Consider the following 24,756-nt stretch of genomic DNA (forward strand, 5'->3'; position numbering starts at 1 on the left):
TGGTGAATCTCCTCTGCATCCTCTCCAGTGCAATCACATCCTTCCTATAGTATGGCAACCACAACTGTACACAGTACTCCAGCTGTGGCCTAACTAGCGTTTTACACAGCTCCATCATAAACTCCCTGCTCTTATATTCTATGCCTCGGCTAATAAAGGCAAGTATCCCATATGCCTTCCTAACCACCTTATCTACCTGTGCTGCTGCCTTCAGTGATCTATGGACAAGTACACCAAGGTCCCTCTGACCCTCTGTACTTCCTATGGTCCTACCATCCAGTGTATATTCCCTTGCCTTGTTAGTCGTCCCAAAATACATCAAACTTCTCAGGATTAAATTCCATTTGCCACAGCTCTGCCCATCTTACCAGTCCATCTATATTGTCCTGTAATCTAAGGCTTTCCTCCTCACTATTTACGACACCACCAATTTTCGTGTCATCTCCGAACTTACTGGTCATACTTCCTATATTCACGTCTAAATCATTAATGCACACTACAAACAGCAAGGATCCCAGCACCAATCCCTGTGGTACACCACTGGTCACAGGCTTCCACTTGCAAAAACAACCCTCGATCATCACCCTCTGCCTCCTGCCACGAAGCCAATTTTGGATCCAATTTGCCAAATTGCCCTGGATCCCATGGGCTCTTACCTTCTTGACCAATCTCCCATGCGGGACCTTATCAAATTCCTTACGGAAGTCCATGTCGACTACATCAACTACTTTACCCTCATCTACACACCTAGTCACAGCCTCAAAAAATTCAATCAAATTTGTTAGACAATCATGTTATGAAGATAGATTGTAGAAGTTGGGACTGTGTTCCTTGGAGAAGAGAATGCTGAGAGGAGATTTGATAGAGGTATTCAAAATCATGTGGAGTCTGGACAGAGTGGATAGGGAAAAACGGTTCCCACTCGTGAAAGGATCGAGAACGAGAGGACACAGATTTAAAGTGATTGGCAAAAGAAGCAAAAGCAACATGAGGAAAAACTTCTTCACGAAGCAGGTGGTTAGGAGCTGGAATGCACTGCCTGGGAGTGTGGTGGAGGCAAGGTCAATTGTGACATTTAAAAGGGAATTAGACTATTATCTGAAAAGGAAGAATATGCAGGGTTATGGGGAGAAGGCAGGGAAATGGCATTCGAAGAGCCGGTGCAGACACGATAGGCCGAATGGCCTCCTTCTGCACTGTAACAATTCTGCAATTTTGTGATTCTATGTCTCTGGAGCATTAGTTCAGGCTTGTGAATTACTAGTCCAGTAACATTACTAATATGCTATCATTAAAATAAGTTTAATTGGGGGTACAGCCTCCATACAGTCTTTTCAAAGGTGGGTAATACATCCCAAAAATAGTTTGAGGTGGGGCCTACATGCAGGGGAGGCCTATTGTCATATTGTACTATGTTCCAATTAGTAGCCAATTTAAGTGAAGCATTGGCTTGGACTGTTTCAGAGGCGGTCAAGTTTCTGCCTCTCGGCCAGCAGCAGCGCACAAGGTTCGCACTTAAGAGGAAATAATGTTAAAAATGCCAGGCAGGAAACAATGATTTTCTAAGACCAATTCAGTATCTGAGGGAATGAAATCTATCCAATTTCAAACGAGCTGCTTCCATATCTTTCCCAATATTACTCTGAGCTGGCTGATACGAGGTTGACTCTCACTTTATTGGCATGATGCAGCTGGGATGGGCAACTTGGCAGAGTGGGAGAAAGCAAACCTGTATTCTGTACACCATGGCACTGCACGTTCAGCATTCCAGTCTCTGTGCCACTAGATGTGGTATTTTCTCAGACTTCCTTCTTTTTGCCATTGAGGTTTAATTTTATGCCTAAACTAAATTGGACATGGTGAAAAGAAAAAAAACTTGCTAACTAGAGACAGTTGGTTGGTAAGTTGGGGAGCTGATCAAGTCTAGGTGCAGGAATGCTGAGCGTGAATTTCCAGATATTTAATCTTTCATCTTTCCAAGGTGTGGAGAACGTTTCCCATCTCATAGGTTGCAAGAGGAGACCAGAAGCGTGCACTGACTGTGCATAGCGTATCAGTGAAGTATTTGCAAAAACCGGAGGACAACACCATCGCGTGCTATCATCTGTAAGCAGCAAGACAAATGTTTCTCTCTGGCATTATTAATGCTGCTTAAAGAATTATTAGAGAAGCCCTCTGAATGTCCATCCTCCTTATCTGTTCTGCAATGTCACATATGAGATCAGGAGCCGACTGTGTGGGAAATCATAAGTGTTTTCTTGCACCGTATCAATTTGTGAATTTCTTGTTCTTACAAGAAACATGGGATGAATTTTACAAAGTGGTAGAATAGGATTTATACACTCATTGTACTGGAATTTCTTTTTTCAAAAAATGTGTTCCTCAGTCATTTATCTAATTAAATCCAACAGGAGTGTGAGTGCATCCATGTGCTTGAGTGCGTGTGCACATGTGCGCCCAAACATTGCCTGCTGATTACATGAAATGAATCTGGGGAATTTAAATTCAGTTTCTATTAAGTATGGGCCTATGAAGTCAAACTGCCTGTAACTGGCAAAACCCAAGAGGTTACAGAATGGCTGGTGTGGGTCGTGGAACACTGGTCCAGTATGGGATACTCGTCTGAAGTTGGGGCATTGTCGAAGGCTTTTGTTTGTATTTAAATGTTCTATGCCTGACCTAGAAGTGCCTGAGCTTCCCAAAATGAGAAGTGTTTCATTCCACAATATTAGTATCCTTTACCTTGCAGAGCACAACATTGGCACAGAAAGCAATGTAAAAAAAAAGTACCCCTCCTCTCCATAAAAAACTCAAAACTATATCAGGAATAGGCATACCTGGATACGCGAGACAAAGTGCCGGAGTTCTCATAACTGGCACTACTGGCAATGGGGACCAGAGATGTGAAGGATGTGATTTTTGATACACCACTGGTGCTCAACATGGTGGAGACGTTTCGAACCCTGCAATAAGAGAATTTATTAACACAAAATTAATTCCCTCCCTGCTGAAAATGGTTCACAATATTTATCACTCTAATCCATTTCCTTCCCTCCTTTCCTATCAAGACAGATACCTTGCAGCATAGTCTTTCATGGTCATTTTTATATTAACAATCCACATTTAAATGCGAAATACCCGACCTAAGAGAGAGGGACATAAAGGATCCTGCAGTACTATTTGTAAGTGACTGAGGAGTTTCTCAGTGTCCTGACCAACCCCTCAACCAACACCGCTAAACACAGATGCATTCGTTATTATTTATCAGCCTGAAGTTTGTGAGATTTTGCCACAAATAAATTGGTTGCCACATCTGCATGCAAAACAACAATAATTGTGCTTCAAAAGTAATTCATTGGCTATACAGTGCTTTGGCACATCCCAACGATGCGAAAGGTGCTATATAAATGCAAGTTCTTTCCTTTTGTTTTATATTATACTGGTGCTGAGCTACTGTCTCCCACCCGCCCCAGCACCCAACAAGCAGGTCCTGAACCAGTTGTTTACATCCTTGGTGTCGTATTTAATCCCAAGATGAGCTTCCAACCACATATCGACTCAATCACCAAGACTGTGTCTGTAGCATTGTCTGACTCCACACTTGTCTCAGCTCTTCAGCTACTGAAACTCTCATACATGCTTTTTCTTACCTTTAGATTTGGCTGTTCCAATGCTCTCCTGACTGGCCTCCCATCTTCCACCCGACATAAACTTGAGCTCATCCAAAACTCTGCTGTCCATATTCTAACTTGCACCAAGTCCCATTCACCCATTACCTTTGTGCTCGCTGACCTACATCAGCTCCCGGTCCAGCAACACCTCAACTTTAAAATTCTTATCCTTGTTTCCAAATGCTTCCATGGCCTCATCAACCCTGCACCACCCCCCCCCACCCCCCCCACCACCCATCTGTGGAACCTCCTCCAGACTTCAGTCCCCTCCGCCGCCTCCCCAAGATATCTGCGCTCCTCCAATTCTAGCCTCTTGTCCAACCTAGATTTTAATTGTTCCACCATTGATGGCCGTGCCATCAGCTGCCTGGGCCCTAAGATCTGGAATTCCTTTCCTAAACCTCTCTGCCTCTTAACTATACTCGCCTCCTTTACGACATGCCTTAAAATTTCTCTTTGACCAAGCTTTTGGTGATCTACCCTAGTAGCTTCCCATGTGGCTCGGTTTGATAATGTTCCTGTAAAGTGCCTTAGGTCACTTTTACTATGTTAAAGGCGCTATATAAATATAAGCTGTTGCCCTGTACAGCTGGCAGCAACACCAAAGTAAACCTGGCAGATTCACAAAGGCTGGCGACTGGGACAATCCAAAGAGATATACAAACTTGTCTTTCTTTCTCTTTGTCAGTATTCTGTCCCCTTCTCTGTGAGAATTTGAATCGCTTTCCCTCACCATCTATTCCTCAGACTTCCAAATGGTCCAAGATTGGGAGGAAACTGTGCCTCAAATCTGTATCCTATCTCTCCATACCACAATATATAACTGAAAAGCACCAGCTGGACCTCATGTTCATATATTTCTTGTACTATAGGAATTGATCTAATAATTAAAAGGGAAATATTACCATCCGTGATATATTAAAAATCTGTTAAATTTATAGTTGACCACAACATTGGTGCTTCACTACACAGTGCCACCCATAATAAGCACTTCAGTACTCTGAAGTACTGAAAATCTGATGTGCGACCCACAATTACATTCAACAGCCCTGGGCTAAGGAGAATAATAATATGCTGCTGATCGTTATTGTCATGAAGACCCCCACCTGCCAAGAATGAGGTATATTTAATTTTGTCATATGAACATTAATTTTAAACTGTTGCTGGAGTGAAGAGATGACTTGTTTAAAGAGATCAACAATGGCTGGAAAGCATTTACATACAACGATACAGTGCTTGGAGAGACAATGGGAACTGCTCACAGATTCAATTAACAGAGATTGGTCTGGGCAATGGTGATCCACATCTTGCCAGTGTAAAAGACAGCACTACAACTCCCCCCACCGAGAGCTTTGAAATTCACAAACCGCAGCAGCAGTTGTTCCCAAATAAGTGGTTAGTCACATGGCTAACCCGCTGCCAACTTGGAGTTTTCAATTGTGCCCATACACAGTTTGAAGACAGAGACTGCAGATTGTAACTGAACTTGGAAGAAATAAGTCTCTCTCTCCCTCTCTCTCTCACTAATCTCCAGATCCACTGAAGTCATTTACACCTCAAAAGAGAGAAGACTCCTACATCGAAACAGGTTTTAAAGCGTGCACTGGGCCCCAATGAAACGGCAAGACTTACCAACAACCAAAGACTCTACATCGAACTCAAAGGACCATAAATAGAAACCCAACTTTTACCTCAAGCTTTTCCCCTTTATCCTTTCTACTTTTTCTGTCTCTATATGTGTGTGTGTATCGGGTATGCATGCTAGCATGGTCGCGTCGCGTATCTGTAGTCGTTAGCAGAATTAGAGATTAAGATCAATAAACTTCCACCTTTCTTAAGAAAACTTGTCTGATTGATTTCTTTGCCTTACAATTGGAAAGCAGTGAACAAGGATTCACTGAGAGGGAGCTAAAAACACTGTTATGGTTAAACCAGGCAAAGCTGAGAGGGAATCCCTGGACCCCGATCTCACCTGGTCATAACATTATCCAGTCACTCCTGCTGGATGGTATATACATTTGGATCAGGTTCAACAATTGAATAACCCGCTGATACTTAAAGCACAGTTTTAACACAACTTGCCTGGCAAGAAACTGATTAGATCGTATGCAAGGATGGTTTTACACCACGCCCAAAACCAAGTGACTGCAATATCAAGTGAGGTGCAAATGCCATATTACACCCAATCCCATTGATTTCCCACCAGGCAAGTTCAGTGATAGTTACCACTTCAGTGCCCAGGCTCAAACATGAGGAAAGGCTGAGGTGCTGGAGGGTTGCTGATATCTGTGGAACACATGTTTTAACATGACACCATGCTTTCAAGAGACGGGAAATTGAGAAGGAGAAAATAAACAAGGTAAACAGGTAAGTTGAGAAATTTCTTTGCAGTCATGAAGCAGAGGCACATATGAATGGCACTGATCCTCCAGCCTTCAGCTAACACAATACTGTCCCTCAGTGATTTAGGATTTTACATGAGGATTGCAGTACTACACAGCAAGGTCTCGAGATTTGAGTGGATAAAGTATAAATTCGGAGTACCCAATGGGTAACGGAAAGCTTTGCTGCTTGTTCTTTTGGTCGGTCAGCAGTTTGCACGGCTAGTGCAGCCTAGGCGCAGTGATATTGCTTTAGCAGCAGTGTGAGTTCTTTCAAGGGCAGGATTTTGCGTACAAGCCATTCAAAACTGTCAGTGTATGGAAGGTTCCCCCCAACCCATGAATCAACATGTGCGCGGTACTTTCATTTTCACTCGCAGTACTAACTGTTTACAGCATGAATTTAAAATGTTCTTAAATCGGTGCTCGCTTTGATTGTTTGCTGGGGCAGCACAAATGTAAACAAAGCCACTTCAAAAGTTACCCACCAGCTCACCAATCTGGACTTAGAGTCATAGAGTTATACAGCACAGAAACAGGCTATTTGGCCCATCGTGTCTATGCCAGCCATCAAGCACCTAACTATTCTAATCCCATTTTCCAGCACTTGGCCCGTAGTCTTGTATGCTATGGCGTTTCAAGTGCTCATCCAATTATTTCTTAGATGTTATGAGGGTTCCTGCCTCTACCACCTCTTCAGGCAGTGTGTTCCAGATTCCAACCATCCTCTGGGTGAATATTCTTTTCCTCAAATCCACTCTAACCCTCCTGCACATTACCTTAAATCTATGCCCCCTGGTTACTGATCCCTCTGCCAAGGGAAAAGTTTCTTCCTATCTAACCTGTCAATGCCCCTCATAATTTTGTATACCTCAATCATATCTCTCCTCAGCCTTCTCTGTTCTAAGGAAACCAACCCTAGACCTTCAGTCTCTCTTCATAGCGGAAATGCTCCAGCCCAGGCAACATCCTGGTGAATCTCCTCTGCACCCTCTCCAGTGCAATCATATCCTTCCTATAGTGTGGTGCCCAGAACTGTACACAGTACTCCAGCTGTGGCCTAACTAGCGTTTTATACAGCTCCATCATAACCTCCCTGCTCTTATATTCTATGCCTCAGTTAATAAAGGCAAGTATCCCATATGCTTTCCTAACCACCTTATCTACTTGTGTTGCTGCCTTCAGTAATCTATGGACAAGTACACCAAGGTCCCTGTGACCCTCTGTACTTCCTAGCGTCCTACCATCCATTGTATATTCCCTTCCCATGTTAGTCTTCCCAAAGTACATCACCTCACACTTCTCAAGCTTAAATTCCATTTGCCACTGCTCCACCCATCTTAGCCCATCTATATAGTCTTGTAATCCAAGGCTTTCCTCCTCACTATTTACAACACCACCAATTCTCGTGTCATCTGCGAACTTACTGATCATACCTCTTATATTCACGTCTAAATCATTAATGTACACTACAAACAGCAAGGGTCCCAGCACCGATCCCTGCGGCACGCCACTGGTCACAGGCTTCAACTCGCAAAAACAACCCTCAACCATTACCCTCTGCCTCCTGCCACTAAGCCAATTTTGGATCCAATTTGCTAAATTGCCTTGGATCCCATGGGCTCTTACCTTCTTAACCAATCTCCTATGCGGGACTTTATCAAAAGCCTTACTGAAGTCCATAAAGACTACACCAACTGCTTTACCCTCATCTACACATCTTGTCACTGTCTCAAAAATTTCAATCAAGTTAGTCAGACACAATCTCCCCCTGACAAAGTCATGCTGACTATCCCTCATTAATCCCTGCTTCTCCAAGTGGAGATTAATCCTGTCCCTCAGGATTTTTTCCAATAGTTTCCCAACCACTGATGTTAGACTCACTGGCCTGTAATTACCTGGTTTATCCCTGCTACCCTTCTTAAATAATGGTACCGCATTTGCTGTCCTCCAATCCTCTGGTATCTCTCCTGTGGCCACAGAGGATTTGAAAATTTGTGTCAGAGCCCCTGCAATCTCCTCCCTTGCCTCACATAACAGCCTAGGATACATCTCATCTGGGCCTGGGGATTTATCCACTTTTAAGCCCACTGAAACAGCTAATACTTCCTCTCTTTCAATGCTAATATGTTCAAGTATATCACAATCTCCTCCCCGATCTCTACATTGACATCGTCCTTCTCCATAGTGAACACAGATGAAAAATAATCATTTAAAACCTCACCTATGTCCTCCGGCTCCACACACACATTGCCACTTTGGTCCCTGATGGACCCTACTCTTTCCCTGGTTATCCTCCTTCCCTTAGTATATTTATAAAACGCCTTAGGATTTTTCTTTATCTTGCCTGCCAGTGTTTTTTCATTCGCTCTCCTAATTACTATTTTTAAGTACGCCCCTACACTTTCTATACTCCTGTAGTGCCTCCGCTGTTTTCAGCACTCTGAATCTGCCATAAGCCTCCTTTTTTACTGATCCAATCCCCTATATCCCTTAACATCCAGGGTTCCCTGAACTTGTTGGTCCTATCCTTCACCTTAATGGGTACATGTTGGCTCTGAACTCTCACAATTTCCTCTTTGAATGACACCCACTGATCTGATGTCGACTTTCCTACAAGTAGCTGCTCCCAGTCCACTTTGGCCAGATCCTGTTTTATCATCTTAAAATCAGCCTTCCCCCAATTCAGTACCTTTATTTTCGGTCCATCTTTGTCCTTTTCCATAACTACCTTAAATCTTACATAGTTATGGTCACTATCCCAGAAATGTTCCCCCACTGACACTTCTACCACTTGTCCGGCTTCATTCCCTAGGATTAGGTGCAGTATTGCCCCTTCTCTTGTAGGACTATCTACGTACTGGCTCAAAAAGCTCTCCTGTTTGCATTTTAAGAATTCCTCCCCCTTTAAGCCTTTTGCACTAAGATAATCCCAGTTGATTTCGGGGAAGTTGAAATCCCCTACTATTATTACGCTATTATTTTTACACCTCTCTCAGATTTGCCTACACATCTGCTCCTCTATCTCTCCCGGACTGGGGGCCTGTAGTATACTCCCAGCCAAGTGATTGCACCCTTTTTGTTTTTAAGTTCTACCCATATGGCCTCATTTGAGGAACCTTCTAAGATATCATCCCTTCTTACTGCAGTAATTGACTCCTTGATCAACAGTGCAATGCCACCTCCTCTTTTACCCCCTCCCCTGTCATGCCTGAAGATTCTATACCCTGGAATATTGAGCTGTCAGTCCTGACCCTCCCTCAACCATGTCTCTGTGATAGCAATAATATCATAAGGCCATGTGCTAATCAATGTCCTCAATTCATCTGACTTACTAATGAGACTCCTTGCATTAAAATTGATGCAATCCAGCCTTGCGTTTTTCACTTGTGCCTTAACAGGTCTATATTTGCTCTGCCTTCCAGACTGACTCAGTTTCTCTTCTATATTTGACCCCCCACTGTAACTCCAATCTGTATCCCCCTGCCAAATTAGTTTAAACCCCACCCAACACAACAGCTCTATCAAACCTCCCAGCCAGGATGTTGGTCCCATTCTGGTTCAGGTGCAACCTGTCCAACTTGTACAGGTCCCACCTTTGCCAGAAACAGACCCAGTGATCCAGGAAACTAAAGCCTTCCCTCCTGCACCACCTCCTCAGCCACGCATTCATCTGCTCTATCCTCCTATTCCTATACGCACCAGCACATGGCACTGGGAGTAATCCAGAGATTACAACCTTTGGGGTCCTGCTTTTTAATCTGCTACCTAGCTCCCTAAATTCTTGTTGCAGGACCTCATCCCTCTTTCTACCTATGTCGTTGGTAACATATCCCATGTGCTGGGTTTAGTAAAATTATGAATGTGTTTATAATGAAAACATTTATGATTTTCCTATATCAAAATCACAGAGGTAATATGGGCGGCACAGTGGCGCAGTAGTTAGCACCGCAGCCTCACAGCTCCAGTGACCCGGGTTCAGTTCTGGGTACTGCCTGTGCGGAGTTTGCAAGTTCTCCCTGTGTCTGCGTGGGTTTCCGCCAGGTGCTCCGGTTTCCTCCCACCTCCAAAGACTTGCGGGTTGGTAGGTAAATTGGCCATTGTAAATTGCCCCTAGTGTAGGTAGGTGGTAGGAGAATGGTGGGGATGTGGTAGAGAATATGGGGTTAATGTAGGATTAGTATAAATGGGTGCAACTTTAAGGGCATTTAAGTGGTCATTGGATAGACATATGGATGAAAATGGAATACTCTAGGTCAGATGGTTTCACAGGTCGGCGCAACATCGAAGGCTGAAGGGCCTGTACTGCGCTGTAATGTTCTATGTTCTATGGGTGGTTGTCGGTCTGCACAGACTCGGTGGGCCGAAGGGCCTGTTTCAGTGCTGTATCTCTAAATAAAAATAAATAAAAATAAAATAAAAATAATCTTCTACTGTGCATGCAACCTGAAAGATCAGCACATTGAGAGCTGGCACGACACTGAGAGCAGCAGCATTCTTCAGCGACATTTTGGGGCATTGCGTGCATTAATATAATCGGGCTCATCTACAAAGCACATTAGTTTGAAAGCCTGCTACCACTTACTGTATAGACTCACAAAACAGTAGGTGGGGGTGGAGGGGTGCTACTAGTGAGTTCGTTATCTGTTAAATGATAATAAGAGTCATCACTTTCAGCAGAGAAAGGAGGAAATGATGGTGGAGGTGGGAAAATACACAACCTTGCCCTCCACAAAAAAATGAACTAGCATCCTGCCACTGAAGGGTGGAGTCCATGTAACAGGGTATCGATATATTAATATATTACCTGTATAGAAATAAAGTGCTAATACATCTGTCAAAACTGATACTTGTCTAATCCTTTCCATTAGGAATGGTCAACACATCGAGCTGAATCTAATGAATCAGAAAAATGCAGGGCCAGTCACCTTTTGAATAGGTAAGTGTGTGCACTTGGAGTTTGTCCCTTCACAGCTTCCCGTGCCACCTTCTTGCGTTGGTCAATAGAATGTTGTTCCTAAATAACAAAGAAAATCAACTTGAAGGTAACATTGAGAAATATATCTAAATGAGGCAAATAAAATCAAACCTGAGCTCAAACACTAGATAAATGAAAGCATATTTTATCCATTGAAAATTTTATATTTAATCCCAATAAATTTCTTCCTTAAGGTGGAAATTTTATGGTGGCTACTAATGCAGCAGTGACCGCTGTGCTTATAGATCAGTCAGTGTACACAGAGATTGCAGTTTATCATTATTAACGCTTTTTTTAAAACCACAGTGACATGATACATGCTAGTTCAAGGACTCAATAGAAGGTATGTGCTTACATCTTCTGAACTAATATATAGAACGAAAAGGACGGAACTACCAGCTGCAACAATTCAAAAAAATAAGCAAACAAGTAAGACGGAACACTGGAAGTTCAAGGTGAAAACAAGATGAATGATATAAAGTGTTCCAATTATGCCATGAAACTTTTTGCTTATGAGTGCATTCACCCCTGTGTCAGCCAACAACATCTTGCATTTATATAGTGTCCGAAACATAGTAAACATCCCATACATATCACAGAGGTGAGAACAGATGCTGGGCTGGAGATTTGGAGGTGCTAATTAAAGATAAGGCCAAAAAGATAGGTAGGAGAGGATTTGAAGGTGGAAGAAAAGTGGCATGGCAGAGAGGCAAAGAGTTAAGACGGCTAAAAATTTGAGAGATCGCAGTGCGGGTTGGGAGAAAGGAGGCCAGAGTTGGATGAGTGGAGATGCAGGCTCAGGGAGGAGGTGGAGTAGTGCTAATATCTCTCGACTAGTAATCTAGGGAACGTGGGTTTGAAACGCAAACAAGAAATGCTACAAATACTCAGCAGGTCTGGCGGCATCTGTGGAAAAAGAAGCAGAGTTAAGGTTTCAGGTCAGTGAGACTTCATCAGAACCCTTCATCAGGGTTTGAATCCCATCACGGCAAATCGTGAAATTTAGATTTTTTCTTTAATCTGATGTCCTTAAGTGGTATGGCCTACGTGTGACTCCAGAGTGTCAGCTGAGAAGCTGACTTAGATTTTTCAAAAAAACCTGATCAACCATTTGCTGAGTGCTCCCACTCTGCAACTGTCAGAGAGAGAGAGAGGGGGGGAAAGAGAGAGGGGGAAAGGGGGACATAGAGGTGGGGGGGGGGAAGAGAGAGAGTGGGGGGAGCAGAGAAAGCGGAGGATACAGAGAAGGGGGAACAGAGAGAGGGGGACAGAGGGGGGTACAGAGAGGGGGGGACAGAGAGAGAGAGAGGGGGGACAGAGAGAGAGGTGGGAGAGAGAGGGTTGGGGGACAGAGAGGGGGGGACAGAGAGAGGGTGGCAGGGAGAGAGGGGGACAGAGAGACAGGGGGACAGAGAGAGCTGGGGACAGAGCGAGGGGGGGGGACAGTGTGAGGGGGGACAAAGAGAGTTAGTGGGGAAAGAAGGGGGGACAGAAAGAGGGGGGAGAGAAAAAGGGGGGAACAGAGAGAGCGGGGGCCGATAGAGGGGGGTGGCAGAGAAAGAGGGAGGACATAGTGAGATGGAGACATACCAAAGGGGGAACAGAGCGAGGGGGGAACAGAGAGAGTGGGAGGGGGACAGAGAGAGAGGGGGACAGAGAGAGTGGGGAATAGAGAGGGGGGGACAGTGAGCGGGGGCAGAAAGAGGGGGTTATTGGGAGGGATCAGAGAGACAGGGACATACCAAAGGAGGAACAGAGCGAGGGGGGGCAGAGACAGTGGGGGGGTGCAGACAGAGAGGGGGACCAGAGAGAGGGGTGAGGGGGGAACAGAGAGAGGGGGGACAGAGAGAGTGGGTGGGAAGAGAGGGGGACAGAGAAAGAGGGGACAGAGAGATGGGGACAGAGAGAGGGAGGGACAAAGGGAGGGGGGTCGGGGGGGGCAGAGTGAGGTGGGGGACATATCAAGAGGGGGGAACAGAGCGAGGGTGGGGGACAGAGAGAGTGGGAGGGGGATAGAGTGGGGGAGAGCCGGAGAGTGGGGGGACAGAGAGAGAGGAGGGGACAGAGAGATTGGTGTCAGAGAGAGGACGACAGAGGGGCGGGGGTGGAGTAAGGAAGGGTGGGGGGGACAGAGAGAGGGGGGAACAGAGCAGGGTTGGGGACAGAGAGAGTGGGGCGGGACAGAGCAGGGGGATAGAGAGAAGGGAGTGACAGAGAGAGGGGGTGACAGAGAGAGGGGGGGACAGAGAGGGGGGGGGGACAGAGAGGGGGGGGACAGAGAGGGGGGGGACAGAGAGAGGGGGGACAGAGAGGGGGGGGGACAGAGAGGGGGGGGACAGTGGGGGGGGGACAGAGATGGGGGGGACAGAGAAAAGGGGTGCAGGGACACAGAGAGAGGGGACACAGAGACAGGGGGACAGAGAGAGAGAGGGGACACGAGAGAGGGGGAACAGAGAGAGAGGGGGGAAATGGGGGGGGGACATAGAGAAGGGGGAACAGAGAGGAAGGGGACAGAGAGAGGGGTCGACAGAGATAGAGGGAGTGACAGAAAGAGGGAGGGGGGAACAGAGAGAGGAGGGACAGAGAGGGGGAACAGAGAGAGGGGGAGGGACAGAGGGATGGGACAGAGAGGAGGTGACAGGGCACCAGAGAGAGGGGGGAGAGAGAGAGGGGGGGCAGAGAGGGGGGCTAGAGAGAGAGGAGGGGACAGAGAGAAGGGGGGACAGAGAGAGGGGGGGGGACAGAGAGACGGGGGGGGACAGGGAGAGAGGGGGGACAGAGAGAGAGGGGGGACAGAGAGAGCCGGGGGACAGAGAGAGCGGGGGCACAGAGAGAGCAGGGGCACAGAGAGAGCAGGGGCACAGAGAGGGAGGGGGACAGACCAAGGGGTGCATAGAGTGAGGGGAGGACAGAGTGAGGGGAGGGAGCAGAGAGAGTGGGTGGGGACAGAGAGAGGGAGGACAGAGAGAGGGGGAACAGAGAGAGGGGGGGACAGAGGTAGCGGGAGGGAAAGAGAGAGAATGAGGGGGGTGAGAGAGAGAGGGGGGACAGAGTGAGGGGGGGCACAGAGAGAGAGGGGGGGAGAGACAGAGAGAGAGGGACAGAGAGAGAGAGAGGGGACAGAGAGAAAGAGAGAGGAGGGGGCAGAGAGAGAGTTGGGGCAGAGAGAGTGATCAAGATCATTCCTGACCGAATGACATCTATCCAGAATACTCTGCATTGCTACAAGTGTGCGGGCTTGTACAAGCAAAAGAAATGACAGGTATCTCACTAAATCAGTGTCCAATATAGTGACCAGAAAGTAATTCAATAAATTAGTGTTCTCATTTAAAGCTTCTTCACCTTTGTTGTTGTTTTGATTAATAGTAAGATAAAAATTTAATGCCTTTATCTTTCCCAAATTGTCTCACCAGCCCCTCATGTAAGGTAAAAATTGTAATTTCCACCCCCCCCCCCTCCCCCACATGGCTCAGTTGGTGACACTTTTGTCTCTGAGTCAGAAAATAGAGGGTTCAAGTCCTACTCCAGAGAATGACACGCCAGTGCAGTACTGAGGGAGCAGAGCTGCTCTGCTGGAGGTGCCATCTTTCAGATGAGTCGTTAAACCGAGGCCCTGTCTGCCCTCTCAGCTGGACACAAAAGATCCCAAAGCACTACTTCTATGAAGAGCAGCGGAGTTATCTCCAGTGTCCTGGTCAATATTGATCCCTCAATCAACATCACAAAAACAGATTATCAAGTCATTATCACATTGATGTTTGTCAGACCTTGCTGTGCACAGTTGGCATTCAAGCCACACAAGTGCCAGGCAATGACCATCTCAAACATGAGCGAATCTAATCATCTCCCCTTGACGTTCGATGGCATTACCATCGCTGAATCCCCCACTATCAACATCCTGGTGATCAGAAACTGAACTGCAGCAGCCACGTAAATGGTGTGGCTACAAGAGCAGTTCAGAGGCTGGGAATTCTGCGGCAAGTAACTTACCTCCTGACTCCCCAATACCTGTCCACCATCTACAAGGCACAAGTCAGGAGTGTGATGGAACATTCTCTACTTGTCTGGATGGGTGCAGCTCCAACAACGCTCAAGAAGCTCGACACCATCCAGGACAAAGCAGCCCACTTGATTGGCACCCCATCCACCACCTTCAACATTCACTCCCTCCACCACCGACGCACAGTGGCAACTGTGTGTACCATCTACAAGATGCACTGCAGCAACTCAGCAAGGCTCCTTCGACAGTACCTTCCAAACCTGCGACCTCAATCACCTAGAAGGACAAGGGCAGCAGATGCATGGCAACACCACCACCTGCAAGTTCCCCTTCAAGCCACACACCATCCTGACTTGGAACTGTATCACCATTCCTCCTCTGTCACTGGGTCAAAATCTTGGAACTCCCTTCCTAACAGCACTGTTGGTGTACCCACACCCCAAAGACTGCAGCGGTTCAAGAAGACAGCTCACCACCACCTTTTCAAGGGCAATTAGGGATGGGCAATAAATGCTGGCCTAGCCAGCGATGCCCACATCCCCCGAATGAATTAAAAAATACTCCTTAAAACCTACCTTTTGGCCAAGCTTTTGATCATCTGACCTAATATCTCCTGTGGCTTGGTGTCATATTTTATAATGCTCCTGTGAAGCACCTTGGGACGTTTTATTACATTAAGGGTGCTATATAAATATAAGTTGTTGTCAATGTGCTGTTTAAATGTGTGTTATTGTTGTTGACAAGATAGAATAAAAGACTGACAGGACAGCAAAGAGAATTATAGGTAGGAAGAGGGCAGTAGAGACTTGTGAGAGATTTGATGGTGCTCCAAAGCCATTCTGTTAAATTAAAAAACTTATTGTATTTAAACACTGATGTTGATAACAAATATAAACAGGGGACTTAGCTGTGAGGAGTTATGGTTTGCATCAGCATTAGGAAGCTTAATTAATAACAGCAGGATATTTACTAGTCATGTACCTGGGGTATGCTGGTAATCATATCATTTTAACTATGTTAATTAAAATTTAATGTACTGTGGAGCATTGTAACACCATCACAACCAAGTCAATAACAACAACTTGCACTTATACAGCACATTTAATGTAGGAAAATGACCCAAGGTTCTTCATAGAAGTGTAAGGAAATACTGACACAGAGCTAATGGAGGAAAAATTAGGATGGGTGGCCAAATACTTAGTGACAGAGGTAAGTTTTAAGGAGGGTCTTAAAAGAAGAGGGAGAGAGCTGTTTGCCCCAGATCATGTCATCAAAAATAGCAAAATAAATGACTAACAAGAAAAAGAATTTTATTTCAACCGAGTGTTGGGGCTTCAGCCTGCAATTTTGTGGAAAAACAGGCCAGGCTGAAGCTTCAGAATCGGCTATTTCGTCAAATTGAATAAACTAAGGCCCTAAAACTCCAAGTTCTGTGATCTACCACTGCTGTGGGACTATGACAAACTGGCCTATCCTATGACAAACATGTGAGTGTCACCATCAATTGATGAAATGCTGGTGGAAGGCCTGGAAAATGCACAGGGGGTCTGTATGTTAAGTTGTTCTGAGGACACAGCTGCAGGTTTTAAAACCTGGACTGTTCTTAAAGCTGAACCAGCATGCAGGAAAGTAACAACATGGCTCCAATAGGACAAAGGAAAACATGAGGGGGAATAAGGAAAGTGACAGTTTGGTAATGGAGTTCCATAAACCATAAATTCTTTTTGTTGATTGTTATATATCGATTTTGCTCATGGCTTCTGTTGGAAACTTAAAAATTGCACTGGAACTGGAAAGAATGTTTGTGGATTTTGGACCCTCAGGGGACTTCTGCTTGTGAAGATGAATTTTGTGTTGTGAAAGATTGGAGGTTTAAATTATATGGTGAAACCTGGTTATTACTGATGTTGCATAGCTATATCAGACATTACTGAAAGTCTCTGATGAGCCTGTCTCGAGGCATTCTCTTAACAGCTGTTTGTGGCCCTGCTGGGTTCTCCACATCTTCCTCTGTCTAAGGTGGTTCAGCATCTGACTCAGTCAGCTTATCATGAATCTCAATTTGCAGATCTTTCTGAAGAGGGAAAATGTGAAGGACACAGCATGCCACCACAATTTGTGAAACAACATTCAGAGCATATTGGGAGTGCGCCCCTGGACCTGATCCAATTGAATAGCAGAACAGGATCAAGGGACTGATTGGTCTACTCCTGTTCCTATGTCCCTAAAGCATCTGAATTTTCGTTTCAACATGCTAATTGCCTCATTGTACAATTCCTTCACTTAACCAGTGGTAATTCTCAATGGTGTTCGTAGTCAAAATAGAATTGTAAAATTGGATATCTCTTATCTCCAAAATGCCAGCCAGCACCTTGCCCTTGATTCTGAAAAAGTGCAGGGACACTTAACTGTTATAGGATAAACGAATCATGGATGCATACAAGACACTGATGGGAACAAATCTTCCCTTGTAGCCGCACACTAGTTGGATATCAAGGGAGTGAAATCCATTTTTGTTTCATGTAATGGTGTGCGTTGACAGTAAGAGCTCATATCGCTACATGAATGCAACCTGTAGTTCCAGTACTCATGGAAACCCTGTAATTCAATAAAAATTATTGGCCCATTCACTTATTAGCTTGGCTCCTGCGTCAAATGCAATGAGCTGCTCTTTTCTTGATAAGCAAAGCCTTAAAGATCTGTCTTCTGTGAGAAAGGACAGCAAATTGACTGATCCGGGAGATGTTGTCTATTGACCCAGTGGTCAGGAAATTAAGTGCTTTAGTGGCTTTCTGAGCAACAACAAGAGCTGTCCTGGGTCTTATGCATAACTCCAGGGATACATTCAGTTAAAATCTTCTGGGTCTGTGCACCCTTATAGCACAATAGTTTGGATGATCTGTAGTGCTACTTTTTAAGACTGGCCTCCCTGTTTCTCTGCTGTTCCTCCGCAAGCTTCTGCTCAAACACATTAGTCAAAAATAGGGGAATCTCCACTGGAGTATCAATATGTGGCCTTGCAGTATATTATAGCCAAATTTGACAAGCAAATAAAACATATTGTGGGTGACTTCCAAATGAAGTAAGTAGCCTCAAAAATAAAGAACAAGAAACAATTTGACAAAAAAATCAATCCATATAAAAATCTTGAGCATCTATATAACAGTATAATGAAACACAGTACCTCACCTTTAAGATTCCTAAATCAGTCCTCCTCAGATGTGGTTCAAAGTACTCTTGTTTTATAGTAAGATGGGTGGCTCTTAAATGATGAAATTTAGAACTTAAGGAGGCGGAGTTTGAGGTCTCCAGCCCTGAGGAGACAAGGCGGTAGCGGGTTCAAAATTATGGGGAAATCACTTAATGCTTGGTTCCTATCAATGTAGCTGCCACAATTTTCCCCCCAGACCCCATGCTGGGTGACCAGCTGCCTGATATTATGACATGCCAGAGGTAGGAGCTGACCTTGGTCATTCTGCCTACAGCTTGTTGGCTGGCTGCTCAAAGTCTACACCTGTGGTAGAATCTCCCCTGGCCTAAACCCACTGTTAGCATGGCTCCACCTTAGCTAGGGCTGGCACTCTTGCACCCTTCCTCACTTCTGGCAGAATTTAGGGTGCAACTTAAATGAGATGTGAATGCAGCAGATCCTGCTTAAAGCTCCAAATACCAACTCTCCCTTGACAGAACCGCTGAGTTTACATCCGACCAGAGTACTGGAATGTTGGACCAAAATTTCCCTTCATTGTCACTTAAAGTACACATCACAGTGCATAGCTAGCCTCTTACAATGTGTTTATATTACAAATACCAATAAACTGCTTCAGATCACCTGGCTTGGCTTTGATATGTGCCTGAACAGTTAAAGAATCAAAGTGAACCAAAGTGAATCAGTTCACCTCTTGGTGACCAAACTAGTGTAAAGGCAGTTATGGATGTGGTATGTAAAACACCTGTTTTGCTTCTTACCAAAAGTGTTGTTTCTGCTGATAGTCTAGCCTGTACTGTAGAAGCGTAGTTCCTAGTAGAGGAGTCCCCAGATGCAACGGGAAAATCACTGGACCATGATTGGTTAACTTCAGATGGTGTGATCTTTAGCAAACCTATGCAACAGCAAATGTTGGATTTTAAAGGCAGACAAGTAATTCAAGACAAGATGGCATCAGTTTTGCAAACTTGACAACTTAAATTGGGGAAAGTCCTTGATCATCCATGACTTGATGTTGGGACGCAGTCAAATGGCCTAGTGGTGGGTGGTCATAGAATTGAATGTAGTGGTGAATAGGTAGGTTTGGTTGTCTTCAACATGCATTTAGAAGCTGACTCTGCCTAGGGATGTTGTCGTTAGGATCAATATGTTGACAGTGTTATGGCCGTGTCGTGGTTATGATATTGAACTGGCAACCCAGAGATCATGAGTTCAAATCTCACAAGTTGTAAAGGTGAATTTAATCAGTTTTGTACTTGTTGGTCAACGCAGAAGAAAAAAAAATGACCATGAAGGCTGCTGGATTTTGAGGTGAAGTTTACAGGAAAAACCTCCAGGCGCGTATCCATTGTCTCTCGCGATAAGGAGGCCCAAAAGAATTACAGGAAAAAGTCTTAACACCATAAAATGCCCAGCTCCAGCAAGATCTGGCCCTATGTATCCAACAAAGTAGCACTGGCCTGAAAACAAACAATGGCGGAAAAGTACAGCCTAATACGATAACCTATTTTCCTTCAGGTGCTAATTGACCTGGCTGTGCATTTCCAGCATTTTGTGTTTTTATTTCAGATTTACATCATGCGTGGTTTTCTTTTTATCTTTGGTATTGCTAGCCATTGTTTTCTTCCCTTCTCTGCATACTTCTATGAAGACAGAAATACAAAATGATTAAAACGAGACTAATGAGAAGAAACCTTTCGCCTTACCAGAGAGTTTGTGTAAAACAGAATGCTGCAATACAAGATGATGCTGTGGCTAGTAAGTCCTTCAAGAAAGAGCTGGGTACATACCTAGTTACGGCTGGGATTTAAGGCCCCTGGGATCAGTACAAGCAGAGACAAACAAATACTGCCTAGAACATGATTTTTGTGCTGTTGAAAGGACATGGCACCAGTTGGAGTTGAATAGTAGAGGCCAGGGGACACATGAACATTTTAAAGATTTGCTTAATTATCTTTGTGGGTCGAGAAGAAAATCTATAAAACTTTCTTTCCCTTGCAAGATTAGAATAATTAATCACACAAGAATACATGCATACAATACATACGATACATGCATTATGGCAAAAACTGCCAATGTAGCAACACATAGCAGGAAGGAGTATGCTACAAAGAAAGTCTTTGCATCCTAAAGTGTCTCATATATATTATAGCATTCAGTGCTACACAATGGTTGACTGTATCATTTATGTAATGCAAGAGTTATCTTCAAACCAAATGTTAGGCTTCTGTTGGTGCAAGCATGAACACTGCTGGGATTCAAAACTGCGACTACAGAAGTACAAGGTCAGCAATTCATCACTGCAAAACTCAGCTATTTATCAGCATTCTGACATTCCAGCACACACTCACCAGACACCTGCCATTTGTCCCCTTCCATGGCTCTGTCACTGTCATTGCTTGTTTGATCACTGAGGCTCAGGTACTCCCTGAGCAGCTGGCTCAGCTGCATGTATGCCTGCATAAGATCATCTGCATATAAAAATAGCAGAAAAAGAAGTATAAATGCTATTAACTCTTTGAGGACTCCAGCAGAATTTAAGTACCTAAAATTTGTAGTCAGTGATAGCATTTAGCTGTTTATTAGGTCATATTCCTCATTTTAGTGTGTATCTTTTCATTTTATCTTTAAGAGTAGCACTCTATCGTGTGAAACAAAAGATGTGCACACTTTAATAACTATGCCAGTTCAGAACCTGTAGATAATTTGGGTTGACATTGTTGAGCTATGGTAAGAAGCTCAAAGTGAAAAAAAAATGGGGGCAAGGGCATGATTTTTTTAAAGTAATGAAGGAAATTATTGCTTTGGAGTTGTAGACATATTTTTGCAAAGGCAGGATAGAAGAACCAGAGGACATGATTATTGGCTAAAGAACCCATGAACTAAACTCAATTTGAGGAATAATTGTGCTTAGAATTGTGACAGACTGCCAGTTAGTGCGATGGATGCTGGTTCAGTTTAAGCATTCAAAAAGGAACTGGATAAATTCTCCATTCAGTGGAGTGCTAAAAATTTGAGATAGGAAAAAGATTTAAAATGATCAGGTTGAGTTCTGAGACAAGACCTGGATAAGGGATTAGGTTGAAGGGACTTTTCTCATCTAACATTAAAACTCTGGCCTACTGTATTCCATGAATGGTCTTCCGAAGGTCCCAGCAGCATAGAGCCATATTACTAGAGTATTCATCGTCTAAATCTATACCCGTCAACCCATTTCACAAGTAGATATCTGACAAACATTAAAAGTTAAAAGACTGCATTTAATGAGCCTGTTCCTCATATCAACCATTACGTATACTGTCAGAGGAAAAAAAATTCCAATCTTTGGTCTTACTTGAAGTTTTCCAGTTTTGTACTCACATCTCCTCCAAACATAGTTTTGGGGGAGAAAAATAACTATTTCGCCTTCCTATTTTTGGAAGGAGTCAATCATCCCAGGCACTAGTTATAGGCAAAGGCCTGGTAAAAGGGCATCCATTCATCCTCTCAATCAGAAAATATTTCATAGATGGCATCTATGAGGAAAAAATATAAACTATGAAATACTTTTTAAAATTAAAAAGTAATCCAGTGACACTGCTATAATGCTAAATTCACGATTTGCCATGAGAAAATGTGATGTGGAATCCTGGTGGTGCAGCTTTGGAATGGCATCAGCAGAGGCCTGGAACGACCTCAGCCATAGGGAGACCCTACTGGGGAATAGGAGAGATTATAATTGAAAAAAAGATTCTCTGAAAAAATGAGAAGTAAAGGATTTCTGTTACTGTAGAGCTTAACTCCGAACACTTTGCCATTTCAGCACTGGCTGATATATGCTGAAGTAACAGTAGTGAGAGGTAAATTCAACCAATAAAGTGGCAAACAGGATTTCAAAAGGACTAATTTGGAGAAATACTCTTTGCAATTGTCTCTCTTCAATAATCAGGTAACAAAGAGCCAAGTCCCTTACCACTGTTAATCACAGCATCAAAGTATCCTGGGTAATTCTGGTTCATGCTGATATAGTTGTCAACTCTGGATGTGGCATAATCAATTTGTGATTTACTGTACAGCCCTCTCAGCTGCAGCCTTTTCTTATGCTCTTCTTTATTCATCGGGATCAGCAGAATGTATCGAGGCTCTAAGTATGTCTTCTTCAAGCTGCGTACTCCCTATTCAATGGTGGAATTAGAAACAATTTACAAATCTATTCCCTTCCCATTCTAAACACCCCTCAGCTCTAATGGATGGATTTCTTTTTTAAAAAGGTGGAAGGTGAGTTAAATTAAGGCAGTTATGTACAGTGAAGAGCCAAGGCTCATGGTGTAGAACAGCAAGTAAAGAGATGTGGTGGAACAGGAAATACTGATTAGGTGTCACCAAGCTTGGGTTTAAAATCTTGAAGACAGTCGGGGGAAGGAAAGGCAAGGAGTACCATAACATTGAGATTTTGGTTAGAAAAAACAGAGCTTGTGTGTATGTGACACCTTGTCACATATTCAGTACATTTCAATGCACTTTACGATCTGTGAAATATATTTGAAGTGCAGTTACTGTTGTTACGTTGGCAAACGCAACAGCCATTTTGTGGTTGGTTAGATCCTACATGAGATGAATGACTATCATCTGTTATGTGAGTGTGAGTTTCACAGTCATACGATGTTCCTTTCACTGACATCCTGGGCTCTCCCCAAACAATGCCTTTTTGATAGGTTCAAGAACTGATACCAATCAGGTGACAAGCTTTTCCTATTGCAGCTCCTGAGGATTGTCTTGTGACTAAATATTTCAACACATAAATTTGGCAACTAAAAAACTGACCTGCATTCTAGTACCACTTACTTAGCTGACGTTCTAGTTTTCACAGTCAAGGCCACAAGATCAAAATCAAAGAGCTAGAATTCTGTGATGAAGAGTGGAGTCCAGTACATTAACTATCTGTTACTTTTTTTATTCAGTCACAGGATATGGACATTGTTGATAAGCATTTATTGCTCATCCCTAACTTACCTTGAGAAGGTGGTGGTGAGCTGCCTTTTTGAATACAACTGAGTGGCTTGCTAGGCCATTTCAGAGGTCAGTTAAGAGTCGACCACATTGATGTGGGTCTGGAGTCACATGTAGGCCAGACCAGGTAACAGAGGCAGATTTCCTTCCCTGAAGGACATTAGTGAACCAGATGGGTTTTTATGACAATCTTGTAGTTTCATGGTCACCATTACTGAGAGTAGCTTTTCCATTTCAGATTTTGTTTAATTAACTGAATTTAAATTTCCCGTCTGCCGAGGTGGGATTTGAACTCGTGTCTCTGGTCCATTAGTCTCTGGATTACTAGTCCGGTAACATGACCACTGTGGTACTGTACCCTAAGCAAAATTTACACCTCATTGTGCTAGAAGGAATTTTTTATTTCGGCTGTTTTCCTACAATTAGTTTGTTGGAAGCATTCATAACATTGGGAAGTCAATTCTAAAAGAAAAATCATCCCCAGTAACCCAGTGCATTTGTTCAATGTGTGACTGGCCCACATAGACTAGGAAGGTCTTAGGGTCTGTACTAAGTTTTGATCTTAGGTGGACAGCAGTAGCATGATAGAGTTGGCCTTAGTATCCCTACATTGTGGTAGAAATCAACCAGTATTCTGCTTCTGATTGTTATCCTGAGACCCATGCTGGAGAGTGTCCATAGACATCAGGAAAGTACTGGAGCGGGCTTGATTATGATGTTCCCATCATTGAATAACTGAGTGACCCTCACTATAATGTCTCAAGCTGAGTGATATTTGGAAGAAGTACCAGAAAACCACCAAGAAGTCAAAGCCTTTAGGAGGGGAGAGGGAAAGGAGAACAAAGAGCAAAATTGGCAGAGCAAATTGGTTTAAATAAAAGTTTTCATTTGATAGGTGATTCCTCTCTTATGTCTAACCTCAAATCCCTCTCGGTTCATTTCATTTTTCTTATTTTAGCAATTCTACTATGGTCAGTGCTCTGAAATTGTTTTCTCTTATTTCTTCTAAACTCCAAAATATGGTTCCCTCCATCCACATTCAACCAGTTTGGTTCAGTTGGTAGTAGCCTTACCTCTGAATTAGAAACTCCTGAGTTCAAAGCCTCACTATAAACTTGAGCACGCAACCTAGACTGACATTTTAATGCAGTACTGATGATGGACAGTGACATGGGAGGTACCATCTTTTGGATGAGATGTTCAACCAAACTTGTAGATGTGAAAGATCCCACAACATTATTTAAAAAGGAACAGTCAGTTCTCTTCATGTCCTGGCCAACATTCTTCCCTCATCAAACAGTCCAAAAACAGATGAAATAATCACTCACTTCATGTGGGACCTTACTGTGCACAAAAGGGTCTAAGGATGTGATACGGTATATAACAGCAAGCATTTCTTTCTCAACCAGGATCTCAACAATATGAAACTACTTATATAGCCTTCCGTGTACAACATCAGGCTTTTAAACCTAAGCTTGGTGACACCTAATCAGTGTTTCCTGTTTCACCACACCTCTTTTACATGCTGT

General features: G+C 43.8%; 1 protein-coding gene across 1 annotated transcript in view; it reads right to left on the reverse strand.

The window, feature by feature from the left end:
* Positions 1-24,756, reverse strand: part of lrguk (leucine-rich repeats and guanylate kinase domain containing) — a 152,717-nt gene that overhangs the window by 13,252 nt on the left and 114,709 nt on the right. Inside the window, exons 14-18 of the mRNA XM_068059449.1 lie at positions 22,191-22,392; positions 20,590-20,709; positions 19,000-19,133; positions 10,981-11,069; positions 2,838-2,963 (exon numbers count right to left, since the gene is read on the reverse strand). Coding sequence (XP_067915550.1) covers positions 2,838-2,963; positions 10,981-11,069; positions 19,000-19,133; positions 20,590-20,709; positions 22,191-22,392 — 671 coding nt within the window. The remainder of the gene's footprint in view (positions 1-2,837; positions 2,964-10,980; positions 11,070-18,999; positions 19,134-20,589; positions 20,710-22,190; positions 22,393-24,756) is intronic.

This window comes from Heterodontus francisci, chromosome 27 (genome assembly GCF_036365525.1).
Source record: "Heterodontus francisci isolate sHetFra1 chromosome 27, sHetFra1.hap1, whole genome shotgun sequence".
Lineage (NCBI taxonomy): Eukaryota > Metazoa > Chordata > Chondrichthyes > Heterodontiformes > Heterodontidae > Heterodontus > Heterodontus francisci.